The sequence below is a fragment of the Callithrix jacchus genome, chromosome 20 (genome assembly GCF_049354715.1).
Source record: "Callithrix jacchus isolate 240 chromosome 20, calJac240_pri, whole genome shotgun sequence".
Classification (NCBI taxonomy): Eukaryota; Metazoa; Chordata; class Mammalia; order Primates; family Cebidae; genus Callithrix; species Callithrix jacchus.
Genome location: NC_133521.1, coordinates 26,220,207 through 26,243,486, shown reverse-complemented (window position 1 = coordinate 26,243,486; position 23,280 = coordinate 26,220,207). Strand labels below are relative to the sequence as shown.

The 23,280-nt window shown below is 47.2% G+C and overlaps 1 protein-coding gene across 2 annotated transcripts in view; it reads right to left on the bottom strand.

Moving 5' to 3' along the window:
- Positions 1–23,280, bottom strand: part of CDH3 (cadherin 3) — a 50,528-nt gene that overhangs the window by 1,115 nt on the left and 26,133 nt on the right. For both annotated transcript variants that reach the window (XM_003735322.6, XM_054248636.2), the window contains 13 exons: positions 19,648–19,736; positions 17,237–17,380; positions 16,859–17,014; positions 16,609–16,753; positions 15,574–15,749; positions 14,424–14,552; positions 13,050–13,235; positions 10,417–10,658; positions 9,897–10,042; positions 8,370–8,594; positions 4,183–4,389; positions 1,107–1,237; positions 566–712 (listed from right to left, as the gene is read on the bottom strand). In XM_003735322.6, coding sequence (XP_003735370.3) covers positions 566–712; positions 1,107–1,237; positions 4,183–4,389; positions 8,370–8,594; positions 9,897–10,042; positions 10,417–10,658; positions 13,050–13,235; positions 14,424–14,552; positions 15,574–15,749; positions 16,609–16,753; positions 16,859–17,014; positions 17,237–17,380; positions 19,648–19,736 — 2,123 coding nt within the window. The remainder of the gene's footprint in view (positions 1–565; positions 713–1,106; positions 1,238–4,182; positions 4,390–8,369; positions 8,595–9,896; positions 10,043–10,416; positions 10,659–13,049; positions 13,236–14,423; positions 14,553–15,573; positions 15,750–16,608; positions 16,754–16,858; positions 17,015–17,236; positions 17,381–19,647; positions 19,737–23,280) is intronic.

Genomic DNA, 23,280 nt, shown 5'->3' with positions numbered 1-23,280 from the left:
CCTTAATAGCTCTATGCCTGTTTCCTTGTCTGTAAAACGGCAATACTTCTTATGGTTTTTTTTCCCTTTTTGTTTAAGACAGTCTCACTCTTGCCTAGGCTGAAGTGCAGTGGTGCAATCTTGGCTCACTGCAACCTCTGCCTCCTGGGTTCAAGTGATTCTCGTGCCTCAGCCTCCTAAGCAACAGGGATTACAGGTGTTCACCACCATGCCTGGCTACTTTTTATATTTTTAGTAGAGATGGGGTTTCATTACCATGTTACCCAGGCTGGTCTTGAACTCCTGACCTAGTGATCTGCCCACCTCAGCCTCCCAAAGTACTGGGATTACAGGCGTGGGCCACCATGCCCAGCTCCTTCTAATAGTTTTTAACCACTCTGCAAGTTAGAGTTCTATGGAGGAAGAAATGAATCCTAGAAGTTAAACAAACCAGAGGTCACAAGCTGCTTGGTGGTAGAGTAAGGATTTAAACCCAGACCGAAGACTCCAGGCCCATGCTTGTTCTCCATATGGCTGGTGCTGGGCCTGAATAAGGGTAGCCCTCGGCTGGCCCACCACACCTCACCTCAATTATAAAGTTGCCAATTTCATCCGGGTTGGCTGGCCGAGGACGGTACATGGGTGTAGGGATGAAGGTTGGTGCCACGTCATTACGGAGAACCACCTCTGGCCTGGCCTCCAGACCTCGGTGGAGCTGGGTGATGTCATAGTCCTATGGGGAAATGCAGGAGAGAAGGGGATTAAGGACTTCTGTCCCCTCCCTCTCCCCTGCCACTGTCATCTCACTCCACACTCCCTAACCTTTGGATACTCTGGCTCATGGGGAGGTCTTACAAGACAGATGATGTCACAGATTTTGAAAAACCTGCATTTCCATCCTCCCTTGTCCTAGCAAATGAAACATAGAATTGAGGATAACTTGGCTAGAGCCAAGAAGACTATAGCAATGGACCAGAAGAGCACTGGGGGATAGAAGAGGAGGAAGACTCATGCGTCCTGCCAGGGTCTGGTCAACACAGCTAACTTGGTCAGCCGGTTGACCCAACGTCCCTGCCAGTGGCCTTGGGGGCATCCACCCCCCAATCCCAGAGCCCCCAATGCCCTACCTGGTCCTCTTCGCCACCTCCCTCTTCGCCATAGTAGAAGACATTGTCACGGGTGTCATCTTCTGGGAGTAGGAGGGGCTCCTTGACCTTTCGCTTCTTTCTCACCAACAAGAGCAGCACGAGCAGGAGGACTGCAAGAGTTGGGGAATGTGAGTGCTCCCTCTACAACTGCACAGGGGGCTAAGACCCCCAGGCCCTCAGAGTCCCTCTAATTTCAGACATCCTCACTCAGTAGCCAGAGCTTAACATGCTACAATGGCTTCGCTTGCACCCAGGAAAACTTCAACTCCTTATCAAGGCTGGCAGGATTTGGTACCAGCCTATGTCTCCAAGTCCCCTACCCACTAAGGTCTAGGCACATTGGCCTCCTCTGTGTTCCTCAAATACACCCAACACCCTTAAGAACTTTCATACTGGCTCCTTCCTCACCTGGCAGACTCTATGCATACACACGGCTCCCATGCATTAGTCTCAGCTTAGTATCACCTCCTCCTAAGAAGACTCTAACTTCCTTCTCCTCACCCATAATGCCATCAGTCCAACCAGATTGGTGGTACTGATCCTTAAAATCTTTTGTCAGGATGTCAAGATGGGAACCTCCCAGCAGATGCTGACTTTCAATGAGAATCTCCTTTAGTCACCACATGCCTCCTAAATTAACCGTAGATGAAGAACAAGATAATGCAACTTTCATAGGGTAGAGTAATTTGAACTTAGGTGAAATGCAGTATTAGCATTTTTTTTTTGAGATGGAGTCTCACTCTGTCGCCCAGGCTGGAGCGCAATGGCAGGAGCTGGGTTCACTGCAACCTCCACCTCCCAGATTCAAGTGATTCTCCTGCCTCAGTCTCCTGAGTATCTGGGATTGCAGATGCCCACTACCATACCCAGCTAATTTTAATATTTTTATTATTTTTATGTATTTATTTTTTGAGACAGTCTTGCTCCGTCACCCAGGCTGGAGTGCAGTGGCGTGATCTCAAATTTTTATATTTTGAATAGAGGTAGGCTTTCACCATGTCGGCGAGGCCGGTCTCTAACTCCTGATCTCAGATGATCTGCCCACCTCAGCCTCCCAAAGTGCTGGGATTACAGGCGTGAGCCACTGCACCCAGCCCCAGTGTTGGAATTTTAAGAGAGCCTGGCTTCAGTGACGTGGTCTGAAAGGCTTGTGGGCTATTTGGACATGGGGGACTGGCCAACTGGCTCCTGGCTGTCTTCTGTCATGCCTACAGACAGTCAACCCTGTATTAAGAGGGGACCCTCTAACCATCTCTCTATGGCAGTTGGATGTAAGAGCACACACTTGCTCTTCAGGAGCATTACTTTTTTGCCTGCTGATGGAACTGCTGTCTGTCTTTGGCCAGACAAAACAGACCCAACCTTCCTTGGGAGTCCATGGATTCTCAGGATGCACACGCACGTAGGACAGACCATAACTTCTCCCCTCTGAGAGGAGGCAAGATGCAAAGCGAACTTCTCTGAACCCAGAACTAACTGCCTCCACTTCGTTTGGCCTGGTAAGTCTCTTCCCACAGTCCTTCCCTAACCAGCAAATGGACACGCCATGTTTCTCCTTGCTTAAGCTGAAAGCCTTGCAATCATCGATGGCTCTTACCTTCATTCCACACATCAATCTGAAGGGACTCTACCTTGAAACATGACCACCTCAATCCTGAGCCTCCAATCACCTTCTTACACCTGGATTATGGCAATAGCCTCCTAAATGATCTCCCTGCCTCCACCTTTGCCCCCATATAGTCTGCTCAGCAGGAATCTTGCAAAACTTAAGTCAAATCACATTATTCCTCCACTCAAAACCTTCTGATAATTTTCGATTCTACCCAGTCCTCACAATGCCTACGAGGCCCGGCACCTCTCTGACCTCATTTCCTATTTCTTTTTTTTTTTTTGAGACAGAGTCTCATTCTGTCGCCAGGCTGGAGTACAGTGGCACAATCTTGGCTCACTGCAACCTCCACCTCCCAGGTTCAAGCAATTCTCCTGCCTCAGCCTCCCTAGCAGCTGGGACTCCACGTGCCACCATGCCCAGCTAATTTTTCTATTTTTTAGTAGAGATGGGGTTTCACTATGTTGGCCAGGATGGTCTCGATCTCTTGACCTCCTGATCCGCCTGCCTTGGCCTCCCAAAGTGCTGGGATTACAGGTATGAGCCACTGTACCCAGGCAAGAGCGTGTTCTTGTATTCATGTGACTGATCTCTGACTGACATGAGTGTTGTCTGTGAGGACCAAGTCAAAAGGTGGAAAAAACAACTGTGATAGGTTCTATCTTTAGAGCCAAGAAATTCGTTTTTAACTAAACATTTCCTCCCACAAGAGCAGTAATTTACAAAGTCTAGCATGTATCAGAATGCCCTGGGGGCTTGTTAACATGTAGATTACTGGGTTCTATTCCTAAATTTCTTAATCAGTAAGTCTGGAGCAGGAGCTGAGAATTTGCCTTTCTAATAATAGCGAATTCTGGTGATACTAATGCTGTTGGTATATAACCACCCTTTCAGAACCACTGTGCAGGCCTCCAGACGACCTGCTGGCAGGGTGAAGTCTGTTTGCTCACCACTGTATCCCCAAAGCCTGGAACATTCCACAAGCCCCAGAAAGACCTACTGATTGACACTCCTAGAATTAAGAGTTTAAGGAGTATGCTGCGCACAGTGGCTCACACTTGTAATACCAGCACTTTGGGAGGACAAAGTGGGTGGACTGCTTGAGATCAGGAATTTGAGACCCACCTGGGCAACAGAGTGAGGCCCCCTATCTACAAAAAAATACAAAAATGAGCTGGGCGTGGTGGCCTACATCTGTAGTCCCAGCTACTTGGGAAGTTAAGCTGGGAGGATCACTTGAGCTTGGGAGGCAGAAGTTGCAGTGAGCCAAGATCATGCCACTGCACTCCAGCCTGGGGGCTACAGAGTGAGACCCTGTCTAAAAAAATGTTTAAGAGTAGACGGGCAATGTGGGTAGCCTCTTAGTTCCAGAAGTTGAAGTTCAAGGTGCAATGCAGTCTTTCAACTCCTTCATCCTCAGAGAGGGGGCGGGTGCCTGGTACTCACGCAGCAGAGCCAGGACAGCCCCCAGCACAGGGAGAATGAAACCCCCCTTCCAGGGTTCAGGGCAGTTCTTCACATGGCCGTGGCAGTCGCACACGGTGGCCTTGATCACCGTCAGCTGCTCCTTGTTGCCGTGGTCAGACAGAGAAAGGTGCACGTCGTATTCGTCCTGCTTCAGGAACTTCTTCAGGGACAAGGCCACTGTGTCACCTGGAGTGAACAGATCATTGATTAGCCACGAGATACTATGAGTTCAGGGATCTGAGTATACCATGAGTCAAGTTTGAAAATACAGCCTCCACAAGTGGGCAACGGGGAGAAATACACAAGCACACTTTGGAAAACAGCCGTAAAAGCTGATCTTTGGCTAAAGCAAAATTCACCATAATGAAAAGGATCATTGGGATAAAAAAACTAATTCATCATTTTACTTTTAAAAAATTGATAATCACAGTATTTTTAAAACATGAAGTTCTAAAAGCCATGTTATACAAGACCGATAACTTCTCTGCATCACTGGCTGCTATCCTGTTCTTTGCTTCAAAAAAAAAATTCTTCCTAAAAGATAGCTAACCCAATCTTTTTTTTTTTTTTTTTTAAGTAAAAAGAAGTTTATTAAGAAAATAAGGGAATAAAGAATGGCTACACCATAGGCGGAACAGCCCATAGCTAACCCAATCTTATATGAAATACCGATATTTCCAAGTGAGCATTCAATTTTTTATTTTTTTTCTGAGACAGAGTACCCAGACTGGAGTACATTGGTATGATCTCAGCTCACGGCAACCTCTACCTCATGGGCTCAAGTGATTCTCCTTCCCCAGTCTCTCGAGTAGTCTCTCATGTGCCACCATGCCCAACTAGTTTTTGTATTTTTAGCAGAGGTGGTCTTTGTGCCAGGCTGGTGTTGAGTTCCTGACCTCAGGTGATCTGCCCTCCTCAGCCTCCCAAAGTGTTGGTATTACAGGCGTGAGCCACCATGCCAGGCCGCGTTCAATTATTAATAAAATTAAATGCACATGACTTAGTTATGTAAGTGCTAATGTCAGGCAGATCAGATCAGATGCTAACCTCTGTTATCACAGCATTAGTCATCACACAAGTGCAGGATGCCAGAAATGAGGCTGCAGCAGGTATTGGGCTAACTGGCCTTCCAAGGCCCAGGGGGTGGCAGGCTAACCACAGAGCAGAAGCAAAGGCCAGCCTAGCTTTCATATTGGGCACCACTCGGGGGAGACGGAGTGGCAATCCCAGAGTGGAGAGGGGGGCTATGTGTGTGGGAGACTGGGGGACAAATATAGTATCAGCAGCCTCTCTGAAGAAAGGCCTTTGACTCAACCTTCTCAAGAAGGGAGCTGTTAGCTTGAGTGGAAGTTTTTTCATTATGCAGGATTTGCCCCAGCATTGTGGGTTTCTACCACTAAATGCCAGTAGTGCCCCCAATCACTTGGGCAATCAAAAACCACCCCCAAGTTTCTACCCCACCCACCCCCAGGCTTGGCAGCCTATCTCAGCACAGACTTCAAGTTTTTTCTGTTAAAATGCTCTGCACTCTCACTGCGCTCCTCTGAGTCAAAGGGCCAGAAGGGAGAATCCACTCTGTCCCCATTCAGTGGCAGGAGACAGAGACAGCTCTCCAGGCTGAACTAGTCTACCATGCAGAGCAGCCAACATGGGGAATATGTCCCTAAAACATCTCTAACCATCCTGTAAAGCTGATTTCTCAGTTGTTGATGATGATGGCAGTGGTGACCAAATGGACACTAAGTGCCAGGCCCTACCCTGATCCTCACCATAACTTTAAGAGGTGGGAACTGCTGTTACCCTCATTTTACAAATGCAGAAATCGAGGCTTAGGGAATTAAGAGAACTAGCCTGAAGTCACATGGGGTAGAGTCTAGATTAATTTCCCTGACAACAGGATAAGGGCAAATGGAAAAATGACATTAAAGCCAAGAACCAGGCTATCAATACTGTTATAGGTATTAATAACATTGGATTTTGGGCCAAAATGCTTATGCTTTTTTTTTTGAGATGGAGTTTTGCTCCTGTTGCCCACACTGGAATGCAATGGTGCAATTTTGCTCTGCTTCCCAGGTTCAAGCAATTCTCCCACCTCAGCCTCCACAGTAGCTGGGATTACAGGTGCCTGCCACCACGCCCAGCTACTTTTGTAGTTTCAGTAGAGACAGGGTTTTGCCATGTTAGCCAGGCTGGTCTTGAACTCCTGACCGCAGGTGATCTGCCTGCTTTGGCCTTCCAAAATGCTGGGATTATAGGCGTGAGCCACCGCACCTGGCCAACCATAATGCTTATGCTTTGACAGAGCCTGTCTGCAACTGTTGTTGGAAAATAATGGCATTTAAGATGGCTGCTCGTATCTACTAAGCAGTGATATACAAGACAAGATGCCTTTCCTGTATTCACTGATTTAATCTTTACAGTAACTGTATGGAATTTAGGTACATATATGAACCACATCCTACAGATAAGGAAACTGAGGCACAATGAAGTTTAGAAACTACTCATAGTCACAAGGCTAGTAAATGGAGGAGTCAGGTCTTTAATCAAGGCAATCTGGCTCCAGAGTTTAAGCTCTTAGATGTTATATACGGAGGAGACAAAAATGGCTTCTAGGCTACAGGGAGGTGACCGCAGACCGACTTGGGATTCCCCAAGGGAAAGGTGCTTGATATAGACACCCAGATCACAGGAATCACAACAAATCAGATAATGTGATATCTAAAGCAGGTTTCCTGAGTCATTTCTGGACTGGGCTTAGCAGCAATAGAAATTGCTGTTCAGTTTCTTTGGGCAGACTCTAAAGGCAGAGATTCCCCATTTCCTATCTGGGGGATTCCAGCCCCAAGAGTAAAGGGGAAACATTTTACACCAGGGTGAGACAGTGTTCCTGCAGGGGCCTCATAGGCACATGGGGCTGGACCTACCTTTCTCATCACCCTGGGTCCTCACCCACTCAATGCCAGTAAGACCCCTCTTTGGTTCTCATGACAACTAAAAGCAATCACTGAAAGCTGAGAACCTTGGAGCTGGTGGATCAGAAAGAGGTAGGACAAGGAGGTGGATGGCAGTTTTGCCACCTGTGAGCTGTCAGGGGCTCTAGTCAAAGCCTGACTTCAACTTCTACTACTTACCACTCTCTGCCTTCGGGCATGCTATTTAACCTCTGTAAGCCCACACTTTCAGCTGTAAATAGGGATTAAAATACTGACCCACAGAGTTTGGTAGAAAAATTAAATAAGGAAAACAAGAAAAAGCATTTTGTATTTCATCAGAGTGCAAACAATGGCAGGCAGCAGCACACCCTGGTGAGTGAAGACTGCCTAGATTAAAACCCTGGTAGGCTATGTGGTGGCTCTCACTTGTAAATCTCAGCACTTTGGGAGGCCGAGGCGGGATGATGACCTGAAGTCAGGAGTTCAAGACAAGCCTGATCAACATGGCAAACCCATGTCTCTACTAAAAAATAAAAAATCAGCCAGGCATGGTGACAAGCACCTGTAATTCCAGCTACTCAGGAAGCTGAGGCAGGGATAACTGCTTGAACCCAGGAGGTAGAGGTTGCACAGGGCTGAGATTGTGCCACTGCACTCCAGTCTGGGAGACAGAGTGAGACTACATCTCAAAAAAGAAAAAATTCTGGTGACATTATTTTTAAAGTCATAATGCTTCTGGCAAGATACTTCGGCTTCTGTAAGCCTTGTTTTCCTCATCTGTAAAATGGGTGTGTGTGCGTGCATGAGTGTGTGTGTGTATATGTGAGAGAGAGACAAATAGAAAGAGAGAGATACCTGCTCACAGGCTGCTGTGAGGATGAAGGAATCTAACCTACGTGGAGCACATGAAGTAGACCTAGCACACAGTCAGTGTGCTCAATGAGTGTTGGCTACTATCACTGTGCTGGAGTCCTGACTCTATGTGACATGGGCCAGGTCACTCCCTCCCTCCCTCTCTCCCTCCCTCCCTCCCGAGGCCTCAGTTTTTCAGGGGTCCTATGGAATTCCAAAGGCCTCCACCAGGTTAATAAACAGCATCTGAGTGAGGTTCCTGAGACCATTGCCTCTGTGCTCCACAAGATGCTAGATGCGAATGTGTGCGGAAGCCTGGTGTGGGACAGATGCCCACCAGTGGGGCTGGCACCCACCCACTACCACCACTCACTCAGGTACCTTTCTCGTTGACCTCTGCTGTCCAGTAGATGTCTGAGTCATGTGTGAGCTGGGCCTGGAAAGGGGAGGTGTGGGGAGACAGGTCCTTGTCCGTGATGTTCAGCACCTGGGGCACAGGGCTTTGGTTGCAGATGGTGATCTGACGGGGCTCAGGGACTGGGCCATGGTCGTTGACATCTGTCAGTGTTAGCAGGAGGGTTCCCGTGCCAGTGGTGGGCGGGCTTCCTGTTCATAGTGACACATACGATGAGCTCCCTGGGCCCTACCCAGTCAGCCTCAGAGAGGCTCCTGTTTACCGCCCAGCTCTCACCTCTCAAGAGCTTCCCGGCCCTTGCTTCAATACATGGCACCTACATGCCAATTGGGCTTCATTCTCATTTCGTCCACAGCAGAGAGTACTAACTGCTCATGGCACAGTTGCAGCCACTTCACCCGGGCAGCCACTGTAAGTGCAAAGTGAAACCTACTGGCTACCTCACGGCTACTCCAGTGTTTGCTGATCAGCTGCAGGGAAGCCTCCCTTCACAGCCCTGCTGCAAGCTCCCACCTTCCTGCAGGTCCTGGTTCATGACATGTCAAGCAGGGGTGACAACTACATTATAACCCCCCATCTGTCATGGTGTGGGGATTGGTTATGGCACTGTCCAGTCAGCCCCTACCAATCAATCACAAGGGAAAACTGACAGGCTAATTCAGGACTCAGTGAACCAAAAACTAAGGCTGAAGGGACTCTCCTAACTCCGATTATTTATTTATTTATTTAGAGATAGTCTTGTTCTGTTGCCCAGGCTGGAGTGCAGTGGCACAATTTTGGCTCACAGCAAATTCTGCCTCCTGGGTTCAAGTGATTCTCATGCCTCACCCTCCTGAGTAGCTGAGACTATAGGCATGTGCCATCACACTCAGCTAATTTTTTACATTTTAGTAAAGACGGGGCTTTGCCATGTTGACCAGGCTGGTCTTGAACTCCTGACCTCAGGTGATTTGCTAGCCTTAGCCTCCTACAGTGCAGGGATTATGGGCTTGAGCTACCATGCCTGGTCTTTTTAATTTTTTGTAGAGTTGGGTTCTCTGTATGTTTCTCAAGTCAGTCTTGTACTCCTAGGCTCAAGTGATCCTCCTGCCTAGGTCACTAAAAGTGCTGGGATTATAGGCCTGAGCCACCACACCTGTCTCCCTCCCAATTCTTGGGTTTTAGGGAAATTGGAATGCTAAGAGAAGTCTTTAAAAGACTCCTCTGAGGGCCAGGCACGGTGGCTCATGCCTGTAATCCCAGCACTCTGGGAGGCTGAGGCAGGTGGATCACGAGGTCAGGAGTTCGAGATCAGCCTGGCCAACATGGTAAAACCCCATCTCTTAAAAAAAAAAAAAAGACTCCTCTGAAAGACCCCTTTGACCATCTGGATTGGTTTGCAAATAGCCCTCCCTGATACCATACCCTGCCCGTGGAGGGAACATGCTGTGTTGTGTCATGTGACCTGAAAACCAAAAGTGACCCTTGTGGGAGGGCTGGGAGGATGCTCTCACCATTGTCCATGGCCAAGACCATGACTTCATAGATGTTGTTCCTCACAAACTGCTCATCCTCACGGTCTAGGGTACCTGCAGCAGTGACCTGCCCACTATCTGGGTCCATGGCTAGCCACCCTGCTGGATCTCTCAGGATGTGGTAGCTGAAGAGGAAAAGTCGAGATCAGTCACATCCAGAATATTTAGAATTCTGATGTTGTCATTCAAGGCCTCCTCATACCAACTGGTGGATGGCCTCTGGGCTCCTAAGCAGGATCATATGGAAAATGTACCTCGCCCATCAATGGAGGCCCCTGCATTTGCAGGGGTCCCAGCAGAGGTACATGACAGAGTGAGAAATACCTGCCCTCGAACCCCTATTCAGTCTTCAGTCTCAAAGAGGGTAGGAAGAGGACCTACACAGGAGGGATACTCCTATTTAACAAACTCTGTGGTAACCAGAACAAATGCTGGCCATAATAACCCACCCACCCAACATACCCATGTATGTTGCTCACTGAGCCCAGCTCCTGAGTACCTGATCTTCTGATTCTCCTCATCAGGGTCTTGCGCAGTGTAGACACACACGGGGTCCCCAGTGGAGATGCCCTCCAGGACCTCAACAACTTTGGATGGTGGGACAAACACAGGTGCCTCATTCACATCCTCCACATGGACCACTATGGTGGCTGTGGAGGTTGGGAGCTTCAGCACAAGGGGAGCCTCATTGGTGACTTCAACGTACAGGGTGTGCTGGTTTTTGGCCTCAAAATCCAAACCCTAGAAGAGAAGTGAACAAGGACCTGGACCAGCATTTTGAGAGGAGGCCCTGTACAGCTGAGATGTCAGAAGAGCCAACACTGAGGGGCTTGAGGCCCCCACTAGCAACAGTGCTGCCCCTTCCCTGTCCCATATACACTCCTGTGTTTCCTCAGTGCACATCTAATGGGGCCTCTCAGACCATCCTAAAGGTAACTGTATTAATAAGCCCTAGAACACCGATTCCAAGTGGAGTGGTGGAGATGTTTGAGAAAATTGAGGGGCCTGGTGTTGTGGCTTATGACTATCATCCCAGCACTTTGGGAGGCCAAGGCCAGTGGATCCCTTGAGACCAGGAGTTCAAGACCAGCCTGGGCAACATGGGGAGACCCAGTTTCTACAAAAATACAAATATCAGCTGGACATGGTGGTGCATGCCTGTAGCTTCATCTACTTGGGAGGCTGAAGTGGGTGAATCATTTGAGCCCAGGAGGTTGAGGCTGCAGTGAGCCAAGACTGTGCCACTGCACTCCAGCCTGGGTTGATATACCAAGACTCAAAACAATACAAAACAAAACAAAATTGTGGAAGCATTTCTAGTTGTCAAAATGACAGGATACCACTGGCATTTACAGGCTGGGGCAGGGATGCTGTGGTCCCAGAATCAGAATGTTACCAACATGATGAGCTGTCCCATATCCCATGTGACCTGTCAATATCCCCATGGACACTGATATGCTCCTGGATGTGAAAAATCTGTTTAGTATTATTAGAGGCCAGAAAGGGTTTACATATAAGCCAAGTTTTTGTGTGGTTTTGGTATGTACTTCATTTTCCAGGAATGCAACTACTGAGGGGAGGCCATGTTTTAATTTGTTCAGGACTTTCCCAAGATTGCTTCTTCACTGTTCTGAAGACATCAACATGACTTGCAATCTGAGCTGCCAGGATAACACAGGGTCCGCGCTACATTTGGATGATTCTACAAATGGATGTGGGGAACTGATCACTTAATTATGCTTTCTAGTATAGTTGTGCCCAAAATTTTACATACTAAAGTATCTTACATTTAATAACTTTTTGTACAATTTTTAATTTTTGAGACAAGATCTTGCTCTGTCACCTAGACTGGAATGCAGTAGCTCAATTACGGCTTACTGCAGCCTTGACCTTCTGGGTTCAAGTGATCTTCCCACTTTAGCCTCTAGGGTAGCTGGGACTATAGGCACATGCCACTGTACTCAGCTATTTTTTTTTTTTTTTTTTAAAGACGAAGTCTCACTCTATCACCCAGGCTAGAGTGTGGCGGCACAATCTTGGCTCATTGCAACCGCTACCTCCTGGGATAAAGTGATTCTCCTGACTCAGCCTCCCAAGTAGCGGGGACTACAGGAGCATGCCACCACACCCAGCTAATTTTTGTATTTTTAGTAGAGATGGGGTTTCAACATGTTGGCCAGGCTGGTCTCAAACTCTTGACTCCAAAGTGCTGGGATTACAGGCATGAGCCACAGTGCCCAGTCCCAGCTAACTTTTTGTACTTTTAGTGTAGACAGGATTTCTCCATGTTGCCCAGGCTGAATTTTTTTAGTTAGGACATTCTCTATTTCTAGGAATTATGAGTGAGGGTAGTTATACTATAAATGAACTTCATTTCACATCATTTAACAATGTCAAAGTGGCATTATAAAGTATTATTGCAGAAAAGGGGACAGCAAACCCCAGTCTTTAAAATATTATTATTTTATGCCCTGCTTCTCAAACCACACAATTCTTCATAGTAACCCAGGAAGTAAAGAAACTGATGCCCTATCATCTTCTTTTTTTTCTTTAGTACTGATGAGATCTCAAACTCCTGGCCTCAAGTGATCCTCCTACCTCAGCCTCCTAAAGTGCTGAGATTATAGGTGTGAGCCACTGCCCCCAGTCTTATGCAGACTTTTTGACCCAATGTATGTCCTATACCCCAATAAAAACAAAAATACACACACGCAAAAGAGATTTTTTAAGAGGTAAGAGTGTGCAAAAGTACTATGTGATTTGAAACATTATCTAAACACCTAGACATGAGTTTTAGAGTAAATGCAAAGTTAACATGGATATCAATAAAATGGACACTCTATGTGAGACTGATTTGGGGTGGCCACCGGACACACTGGTCTGAGAGGAGGGTTCACTGATCTGCTTCAATTAGATCAGTGATTCTTACCTATTTATGAAGTGGGCTCCTGGGTAAGATTTAGTTTGAACAAAGGGACTCCTCAACCCAAGAGTGGTAGAACAGCATTGGGAGCCTCTGGGCTGGTATGATTTCTGGTGACCAGCCCATGGTAGGCAGTGGCTCCTTGTCCTGAAGGCTGCAGACCTGACTGCCCCAGGTATAGCCATTGTCTAAACCCCGAACTGACTCACCTTCCTAGTTGTCAGGATGCCCTGGTTGCTCTCACGGTGGGTGGTGATGGTAAAATGGTCCTCATCATCACCGCCCACGATGCGGTAGGTGGCACGCCACGCTGGTGAGTTGGGGGCGTCCAGATCAGTGACTGTCAGCCTCTGCACCTCATGGCCTACTGCATTCTCAGGCACACGGGCCTCGTACTGTCAGTGTGAGAAGCAAAGAGCTATCAGAGTAGAGACAATGACCGTCCCACTCCAGGGGCTGGGAAGCCTCCATCCAACCTCAGGGGATCCCCATGCCTTTATCCTTTCCTTGACCACCCACCTACTTTGAGGGGTTTCAGGGTACACACAGCAGCAGGATGTCCCCAGCATCAGCCTCATAGCTGCTGGCACAGACCACACCAATCCTGCACCTGCTATCCCTACACAGGGACCTGATGTTCTCACTGGTTTGCATGCCTAAGCCCCTGCAACGTGTAGCTACCTATCCAGCTGAGATCAGAGTAATAAGGAAGGTGGCAAGAAGGGCTAGGTGCCTGAATTGGCTGGAGCACTGAACAGGAATTTTTTTAGAGGTTCTGGGACAGGTGACAAAGACTGGGAAATCAGTTGCTCAGACACTTTTTTTTTTTGAGACAGTCTCCCTCTGCCACTCAGGCTGGAGGGCAGTGGTGCAATCTCGGCTTACTGCAACTCCACCTCCCAGGCTCAAGCAATCCTCATGCCTCAGCTTCCCAAGTAGCTAGGACTACAGGCATGCATCACTGCACCTAGTTAAGTTTTTTATTTTTAGTAGAGATGGGGTTTTTGTTTTTAGTAGAGATGCCATATTGTCTAGGCTGGTCTTCAATTCCTGGCCTAAAGTGATCTGCCTGCCTTGGCCTCCCAAATTGCTGGGATTACAGATGTGAGCCACTGTGCCTGGCCTCGTTACAAATTTTTAATCAGCCCTAACTAACGTTCAGAGCTGTCTAAAGATGGAAGTGAGAGGACATGACTGGCACCTTGACTGGCACTGAGTCCTCTGCCTTGGAGGTGCACAAGCATTCACTGGGAAAAGATGGGCAGGTATAGGTACAAGGCAAATATATTTTCATAGCAACAAAGATTTTCATATCAAGCAATTATTTTCAGGCATCGTGTAAAGAAACGTACATAGATTATTTTATTTGAAACTCAGAACAATGCAGTGGGTATTATCATTATCTCCTTTTCACAGATTAGGAAATGGGGCACAGAGAGGTTGGGTAGTTTTCCTAAGGTCACACAGACATAGTGCTGGGACTGGCATTTGAAGCAATATAGACTGGTTCCAAAATTTCCTCAGAAAGACAAACCTTGGTCCTTTGTTATCTGATGAGGTACTGAGTGAGGAAGGGGCATTACCTTCTGGGGGTCAAACACAGGAGTGTTGTCATTGACATCGAGGATCTCCACTATTGCCACCGCTGTAGTGGTGGAGCCGTCCCCATCCATGTCTGTGGCCTGGATGGTCAGTGTGTACTCAGGGACTTTCTGGGGAGAGGGAGAAGAGAGGAGAAGCCCATTGTGGGTTCAGTCTGAAGGGTCCCTCCCCTGAGCTCCAGGAAGCACTGGCTCAGGGGTATGTGGATAGAGAGGAGTGTCTCTCCCTATCGTAATGCTGACTCCTTCACGACCCTTTGCCCACTGCCAGGAGAACAGATGCAGAGGGTGTTGATGGAAAGGGAACCAGAGAGCCAAACCATTCTCCTGGACCTGTCCTAGGAAAGCCTGGGCATTGCCCCCTGACCCTTGACTGCTCCAGAACGAGTTTTTTTTTTTCTTTTTTCATGCAGACAAGTTTTGCTTTTCTTTTTGAGACAGGGTCTCGCCCTGTTGCCCAGGTTGGAGGGGTATGTATGATGTTGGATCACTGCAACCTCCTCCTCCCAGGTTCAAGTGATTTTCCTGCCTCAGTCTCCCAAATAGGATTACAGGTGCCTGCCACTATGCTCAGTCAATTTTTGTATTTTTAGCAGAGATGGGGTTTCACCATGTTAGCCAGGCTGGTCTTGAACTCCTGACTTCAAGAGATCCTCCCGCCTCAGCCTCCCAAAGTGTTGGGATTACAGGCATGAGCCACCATGCCTGGCCTCAGGACAAGAGTTTTGAGTGAGGATTTGGGTAAAGGGATTAATTAGGAAGCAGGCGGCAACTCCAGTATCCATGGAGCTAATTCTACTTTGTGGCACACAAGGGACCAATTTGGGTAATGTGCACACTAAGTGAGCCACTCTAAAAGGAAATGAGAAAACCTACAGAAAATACCAAAAGCAGGCATTTTATAGCTGCCTCCCAGTCCTGGAGATTTAACAAGATTGGCTGGCAGTGGGCCACGGACCCAAGGGAGCCAGGGGCATCCGCATGTGAACACAGCAGCAGCCATCCCAGCTGACGTGGGTCCTCATTGTTCTGCCTTGGGCTTTGTGGGCAGGGACAGGAGCTTCTGCTGTCAGAGTCAGACCCCAGCCTGGGCAAGTCTGGGTAGACAGCACTTTCCATAAGGGCCACTCACTTCCCGGTCCAGGCCACTGGAGATGACGCTGATGGTGCCTGTGTTCCGGTGAATGGTGAACATGAGGTCGTGTGGATCCTTTGGTTCTTGGCTATGGATGGAGTAAGCAACCACCCCATTGTAGGTGTGGATGGCATCATCCTCATCTGTGGCTGTCACCTGCATCACAGAAGTACCTGGAGAGAAAGGTGAGTATCTTTTCTCCCCGCTCCAACTCCAGCTCTGTCTACTTCTAGAACTCTTTTTTGTGAGTGTGTGATGAAGTCTCACTCTGTCAACCAGGTTGGAGTGCAATGGTGCGATCTTGGCTCACTGCAAACTGCCTTCTGTGTTCAGAAGTGATTCTCCTGTCTCAGCCTCCCAAGTAGCTGGGATTACAGGTGCCTGCAACCATGCCCAGCTAATTTTTTTGTATTTTTAGTAGACACAGGATTTCACCATGTTGGCCCAGCTGGTCTTAAACTCCTGATCTGAAGTAATCTGCCCGCCTTGGCCTCCTGAAGATCTAGGGTTACAGGCATGAGCCACTATGCCCAGCCTCCATCAGCCACATTCTAACACACCTCCAGTCTGCTGTGGCTGCCATGCACTCAAGAGACTTGTGGTAGGTGCTCTGTATTACGTAAGTCTGCACATAGTATTTCTAATCTTCTGCACTCTTCAAGGTTGGTATTGTTCCCATTTTTAGATGTGAGAATTGCAGCTCAGAGGTCAAGAACATGTCCAGGATCGCAGCCAGTAAAAACGCAAAGCCAAGATTCAAATCTAGGTCTTTGAAGCTCAAAAGCTAGTGGCTCCCAAGCTTGGCTGATCATCTGAAGCTTCAGGGAAAATTTCAAATATACAGATTCCAGAGCTCTGCTCCAGGATCATTCTTATTCAGGAACCTTGGGATAGAAGGGGGGAATCTGGATTTTTAAGTAGACCCTTGATAATCTGATACACAGCCAAGGAAATTAGGTATGGTGGGATCTTCTAGCATTTAAGGGTGTGGGCCCAGTAGCCCCACAGCAGTCCCCTTCCCAATCCTCTTACCTGGCAGGACCCCCTCTAAGACACTCCCTCGGAAGATGTCCTGGGTGAACTTGGGCTTGTGGTCATTTTGGTCAGTCACGATGATGGAGATGTTCATGGGGTGCTCCACTGAGGAACCGTTCTCTGACACAGCATAGCCAAAGAGCTGTGGGGTACACAGCTCTGGAGTCAGCCTGGTGCTACCTACCTCACCAGGCCTAGGACCCCACTTCTGAGGAGATATTTACAGTAAACACTAAAGGCTACTTGCCTCATACTTGGCAATCTCCTCCCGGTCCAGTGGCTTATTCAGCAACAACCAGCCTGTCTCCTTCTCCACAGCGAAGACACCCTCAGGGGGGCTATCGGCCCCCGGCCCCGTGATGCTGTAGAAAATCTTGGTGTCTCTATCTTTATTAGACTTGAGCTGGAGTAAAAAGAAAATGGCAGCTGACAAAGTAACAAATATCCCATGACTGTGACAAAGAATCCTCTGTGAAGAGGGATACTGCCATAGTAGAATCTGCTCACATAGGAGAGGTTTTCCTCTCCAGGCCCCCACATTCAGTAGCAAGAAATCTCACATGCAGGCCTTTGGATGGGGGTTCCTGCAGTCACCAGTGACTCCCAGCAGAAGGCACAGTCATACCTGATTCAGCCTCTGAGGGAAAGGACCCTTGCCGTTTTCAGGGACAGATATTGGAGCAACCACCCATTCTCTCTTGTGTCTTCGTAAGATACGTTTGGATGGGAAGATCTTCAACGACTTCCTTTCCTTTGGTGACTTTCTTTCCTGCAAGGAGAGAAACCCCTTAAACTGGATGTGCAAATAGCTGGGACACATTCAACATCCTCTCATCTGTAAGAGTTAAAGGTAGCTGAGCATAGTAGCTCACACCTATAATCCCAGCACTTTGGGAGGCTCACTTGAGCCCAGGAGATCGAGACCAGCCTAGGCAAGATGGTGAGACCCTATGTTAAATTTTAAAAAAAGAGTTGCCGGGTGTGGTGGCTCATACCTATAATCCCAGCACTTTGGGAGGCCAAGGAGGGTGGATCACGAGGTCAAGAGATGGAGACCATCCTGGTCAACAAGGTGAAACCCTGTCTCTACTAAAAATACAAAAATTAGCTGGGCATGGTGGTGTGCGCCTGTAGTCCCAGCTACTCGGGAGGCTGAGGCAGGAGAATTGCTCGAACCCAGAAGGCAGAGGTTGCAGTGAGCTGAGATCGTACCATTGCACTCCAGTCTGGGTAACAATAGCGAAACTCCATCTCAAAAAAAAAAATAAATAAATAAATAATAGAAAAAGAGTTAAGGGTAAGGAGACCTAGATGGGCCTATTATTGCAAGAGAAATTGGGTGTTTACTTATAGAGGAGGACCAGTGAAATATACTATAGCACATCTACCTAGTGGAATACTATGCAGCTCTAAAAATAAGAATAAGTATGCTCTCTATGTGCCAACAGGGAAAGATCTTTTTTTTCTTTTTTTTTTGAGATGGAGTCTCGCTCTGTCACCCAGTCTGAAGTGCAGTGATGCAATCTCGGCTCACTATGACCTCTGCCTCTTAGGTTCAAGCAATTCTCCTGCCTTAGCCTCCTGAGCAGCTGGGATTACAGGCATCTGCCACCACACCCAGCTAATTTTTGTATTTTTAGTAGAGATGGGGTTTCACCATATTGGTCAGGCTGGTCTCGAACTCATGACTTCAAGTGATCCGCCTTCCTTGGCCTCCCAAAATGCTGGGATTACAGGCATGAGTCACCATGCCCAGTCTGATCTTTGATATATGTTGCCAAATGAAAATATTAAGGTATAGGGCAGCTTAATATAGTTTCATCATTTCATTTAACAAACACATTGTGCTTAATACATACCAGGCACTGTTCCATCTTTTGTGTAAAAGGGTATGAAATAAGACCCTATAGTCATATTTTCTTATACATGGATGAAGTCTGGGAGAATACAGAAAAAACTAATATTGGGAAGAGGGTAGACATTGGGCTGATATACTGGTAAGTAGAAAAAGAAAGGTACAGACATGTGAACAGTATCCTAGCTTTTGCATAAGAGGGAAAATAATTGTTTTGTTTTGTTTTGTTTTGTTTTGACTCGGTCTCTCAGGCTAGAGTGCAAAGGTGTGATCTCAGCTCACCACAACCTTGACCTCCTGGGGGTTCAAGCAATTCTCCTGCCTCGGCCTCCTGAGTAGCTGAGATTACAGGTGTGCACCACCATGCCCCGCTAATTTTTCTATTTTTGGCAGAGATAGGGTTTCACCATGTTGGTCAGATTGGTCTCAAAGTCCTGACCTCGTGATCCCTCACCTGCTTCAGCCTCTCAAAGTGTTGGGATTACAGGTGTGAGCCACCACACCCAGCCCAAAATTCTGTTTATATATACATATATATATATATGAAATAGATAACATGTAAAATATAAACATGTAACACATATAAGTATAGACTATTTATAAACTCTGGAAGGAAAGAAATTGGGAACTGTCATTAACTGTCTTCTATTGGACTGGAGAAGAGGGCTTTAGGCAAATGGAAGCAAACAAGGGGAGATTATTTATTGTATAGCTTATTAATACTTTTTATTTTTGAACCACATGGCTATATTAGCCACTCAAAAATTAAAACAAAGTGTGGCCAAGCACCCCAGGTGCCTCTTCCTTGAAGCTCATGGAATTGGCAGGCCTGCACTTAGAACTACCTTCAGTTGGGGTTAACATGGATGATAAGGGAAGGAAGTAAAGGGAGGTAGGAGAGGGAATCTAAGGGGCCTAGCACACTCGGTGATTACTCACAAGGCAGCTCGTGGCTCTACTGGCCTGACCTTAGGCACCGCTGCTGCGTAGCTGCAAGCACTACCCCCCTTAGATAAGTGCTCACACCCAAGCTGTGGGCAGCTGAGGACTAACACTAGCTCCTCTGAAGGGGTGACTTGGCTCACAATGGCCACAGCAACCAAGCGCTCCTGGCCAGCAGCAATCTGGGCATGCACAGAGAACATCTTTCTTTTGTCCTGCAGGTGGACATGGTGTTTTACCTGGACTGTCCTGCCATTCAGCATAGTGAAGTCGTCATTATCAGTGTTAAACAGAGCCAGCTCTTGCTGCCCACGGCAGCCCGCAAATACTGTGGGGAAAGGGAAAAGAGAGTATTAGGAGGGCAGGAGTATTCTGGAAGTTGCTCCAGGAAACAAGACTGACAAGAGTCCCCTGACTGGATTAAGGACTGTTATCAAGTGGCTGAAGAAGGGGGACTTGGCTTACTTCCTCTGACCAGCAGTGTGACTAACAAGTTTCAGATGAGGCTTCCAAGTTTGGTTTTGAGAGGGAAGATTGCCTCGTGGTCAGTTTGTGGGCCAAACTCTTCTTTGTTTATGAGCCCAGAGGACCAATATCATAGACATTCAGGGACATTAGCCCCAGGTGGTCTCATGTGACATGGGGTTGACTAAGGTCATAGCTAAAGGCAGAAGATTTTCTGAAAGCCACCAGTCTATATATTTACATAGAAAAAAAAGGGGAGAGAATATACCCACACAGATCACTGAGTCAACTTTTGGTTGTTTTAGTTCATTTCACTCCTTCTGAATACCCCCCTGCTTGGTTACTCTTTCAACAAGCACTCCGCCTTAGTAACCACTATTTACCAGCTAGAGGTGAATTGCTTTTTTTTTTTAAGGTGGAGTCTCACTCTGTCTCCCAGGCCAGAATGCAGTGGTGCAATCTCAGCTCACTGCAATCTCTGCCTCGTGGGTTCAAGCAATTCTCCTGCCTCAGCCTGAGTAGCTGGGATTACAGGTACACACCACCATGCACAGCTAATTTTTGTATTTTTAGTAGAGACAGGGTTTCACCGTTGGTCAGGCTGGTCTCGAACTCCTGACCTCATCATCTGCCTGCCTCAGCCTCCCAAAGTGCTGGGATTACAGGCGTGAGCCACCGTGCCTGGCCTAGAGGAGAATTTTATCCTTACAACTATGCTACCAGGATAGGTATTATCTCCCCTTTTTTTTCTTTTGAGACAAAGTCTTGCTCTGTCACCTCTGCTGAAGTGCAGTGACATGATCTCAGCTCACTGCAACCTCTGCCTCCTGGGTTCAAGCAATTCTCCTACTTCAGTTTCCTGAGTAGCCAGGATTACAGGCGCGTGCCACCACACTCAGCTAATTTTTTTTTTTTTTTTTTTTTTTTTTTTAGTAGAGACGGGGTTTCACCACGTTGGCCAGGCTGGTCTCAAACTCCTGACCTCAGGTGATCTACCTGCCTTGGCCTCCCAAAGTGCTGGGATTACATATGTAAGCCACTGCATCTGGCCTCTATATAAATTTTTTAAAAATTAGCTGGGCATGGTGGTATGCACCTGTCCCAGCAATGTGAGAGAATCAGGTGGGAGGATCATTTGAGCCCATGAGTTTGAAGCTGCAATGAGCCATGACTGCCCCACTGTACTCCAGCAAGACTCTTATCTCTTTAAAAAAAAAAAAATAGAATTTACCAGGGGCTAGAGATAGAGAGAAGGGAGGGGAACTAGTATCTAATGCCTAACGAGTATAGCGTTTCTGTGGGGATGATAGAAAAGCTCTGGAGATAGGTAACGGCAATGCTGCACAGCACTGGGAACGGACGTAGTGCCGCTGAATTCTTTACTTAAAAATGGTTGAAATGGTCAATGTTATGTTATGCCTATTTTAACACACACACAAACAAAAGTCTGATATGGGAGGACAATCACTCTGGAAAACAATTTGGCAGTACAAATTGATATATGAATTCCCTAAGACCCAGCAATTCCACCGTGATGTACAGACCCAACAAAAATACACTTGCCAACATATGTATTATAAGGTTCATATCAGAAATATTCATAATACCTAAACTGGAATCAGCCCAAACGTCCATCAAGGGAGAATGGGTAGAAACACTGTGGTATAGTCACATAATGAAGTGATGAACCACAAGGCAACAACGTAGGTAATATAACAAACATAAGGTTGAACAGTAGAAGCCAGATACGGGAGGACATACGCATGATTCCACTGACAGAAGTTCAAAACCAGGCAAAACTAATCTAGGCAAAGAAACTTAAGATACTGGGCATCTTTTAGGCAGCAAACTCAGTGAATGGAAGAGGACAGAGGGGGTCGGGGACCATAAAGAGCTGCCTCAGAGCCCAAGAGCTTACCACATACAGAAGGATCCTCTGTGGGAAGGCTGGAACGTGATCATGAGAAAGAGAAGATTGCTTAGGAACCAGCCCTGCCTCCTTGACAACATTCCCGCTGAGGAGTGCTGAGCTGTGATGTGCTTGGCCAGTGGGAGGAAGGGGAAAGGAGACCGAGGCTTGATTCAGTTCCAGAGGGTCCCAGGGGCCACATGATCCCCAGGGTGGCCCTGCCCTTTATTGCCAGCACACAGCTTTACAGACTCATCTTCTGAGGAACTCTGCTTTGCCTTAGTGCTAGAAAGACCAGGAAGGATATGTGGCAAAGGTCAAATCATCTTCAATAGAGGGCACAAGTTAAATAATCTATGGGGGCACTTATTCCATGGGGTATTTATCCAGCTATGCAATGTAACAGTTTATACAGGGAAATTCTTATACTATGCTAGTAAAACAAGTAAAATGTAGAACTACTATAAAGTATGTATAATTATACACAGAAAAATGATTGGAAGGAAACGAACTTTCCCAATGATTAGGGTTACCAGAAACTTAGGTTCAACCTCACCGCAATAATCATTCCACCATGACTACCTGCTGGCAACTTTTTTCTCAATTTTTCTGTAGGTCCAAGTTTTCCCTTAACATGAGCTGTGTCCCTCCAAAATTCATATGTTGAAGTCCTAATCACCAGTACCTAAAATGGCAATTATATGTGAAGATAGGAAGTTTAAAGAGGTAACTAAGTTAAAATGAAGTTGGCCAGGGGTGGTGGCTCATAGCTATAATCCCAGCACTTTGGGAGGCCGAGATGGGCACATCATCTGAGGTCAGGAGTTCGAGACCAGCCTGGCCAACACAGTGAAACCCTTTCTCTACCAAAAATACAGAAATTAGCCAGGTGTGGTGGCCTGCATCTATAGTTCCAGCTATCTGGGAGGCTGAGGCAGAGAATTGCTTGAACCTGGGAGGCAGAGGTTGCAGTGAGCTGAGATCGTGCCACCTCACTCCAGCCTGGGCAACAGAGCAAGACTCCATCTCATAAAAAAAAAGGTAAGATGAAGTCAAAGTAGGCCCTAATCCAGTATGACTGGTGTCTTTAGAAGAGAAAAGGTTTGCTTTGGACACAAATAGTTACAGAGAGAAGACCATGTGAAGACACAGGGAGATGTCCATCTATAAGCCAGAACTATAAGAAAATAAATTTATGGGCCAGGCATAGTGGCTCACACCTGTAATCCCAACACTTTGGGAGGCTGAGGCAGGCAGATCATAAGGTCAGGAGTTCAAGACCAGTCTGGCCAACATGGTGAAACCCCATCTCCACTAATAATACAAAAAATTAGCTAGGCATGGTGGCACACGCCCATAATCTCAGCTACTTGGGAGGCTGAGGCAGGAGAATCACCTGAACCTGGGAGGCAGAGGTTGCAGTGAGCGGAGATAGTGCCACTGCACTCAAGCCTGGGCAACAGAGCACAACTCCATCTCAAAAAAAGAAAAAAGAAAT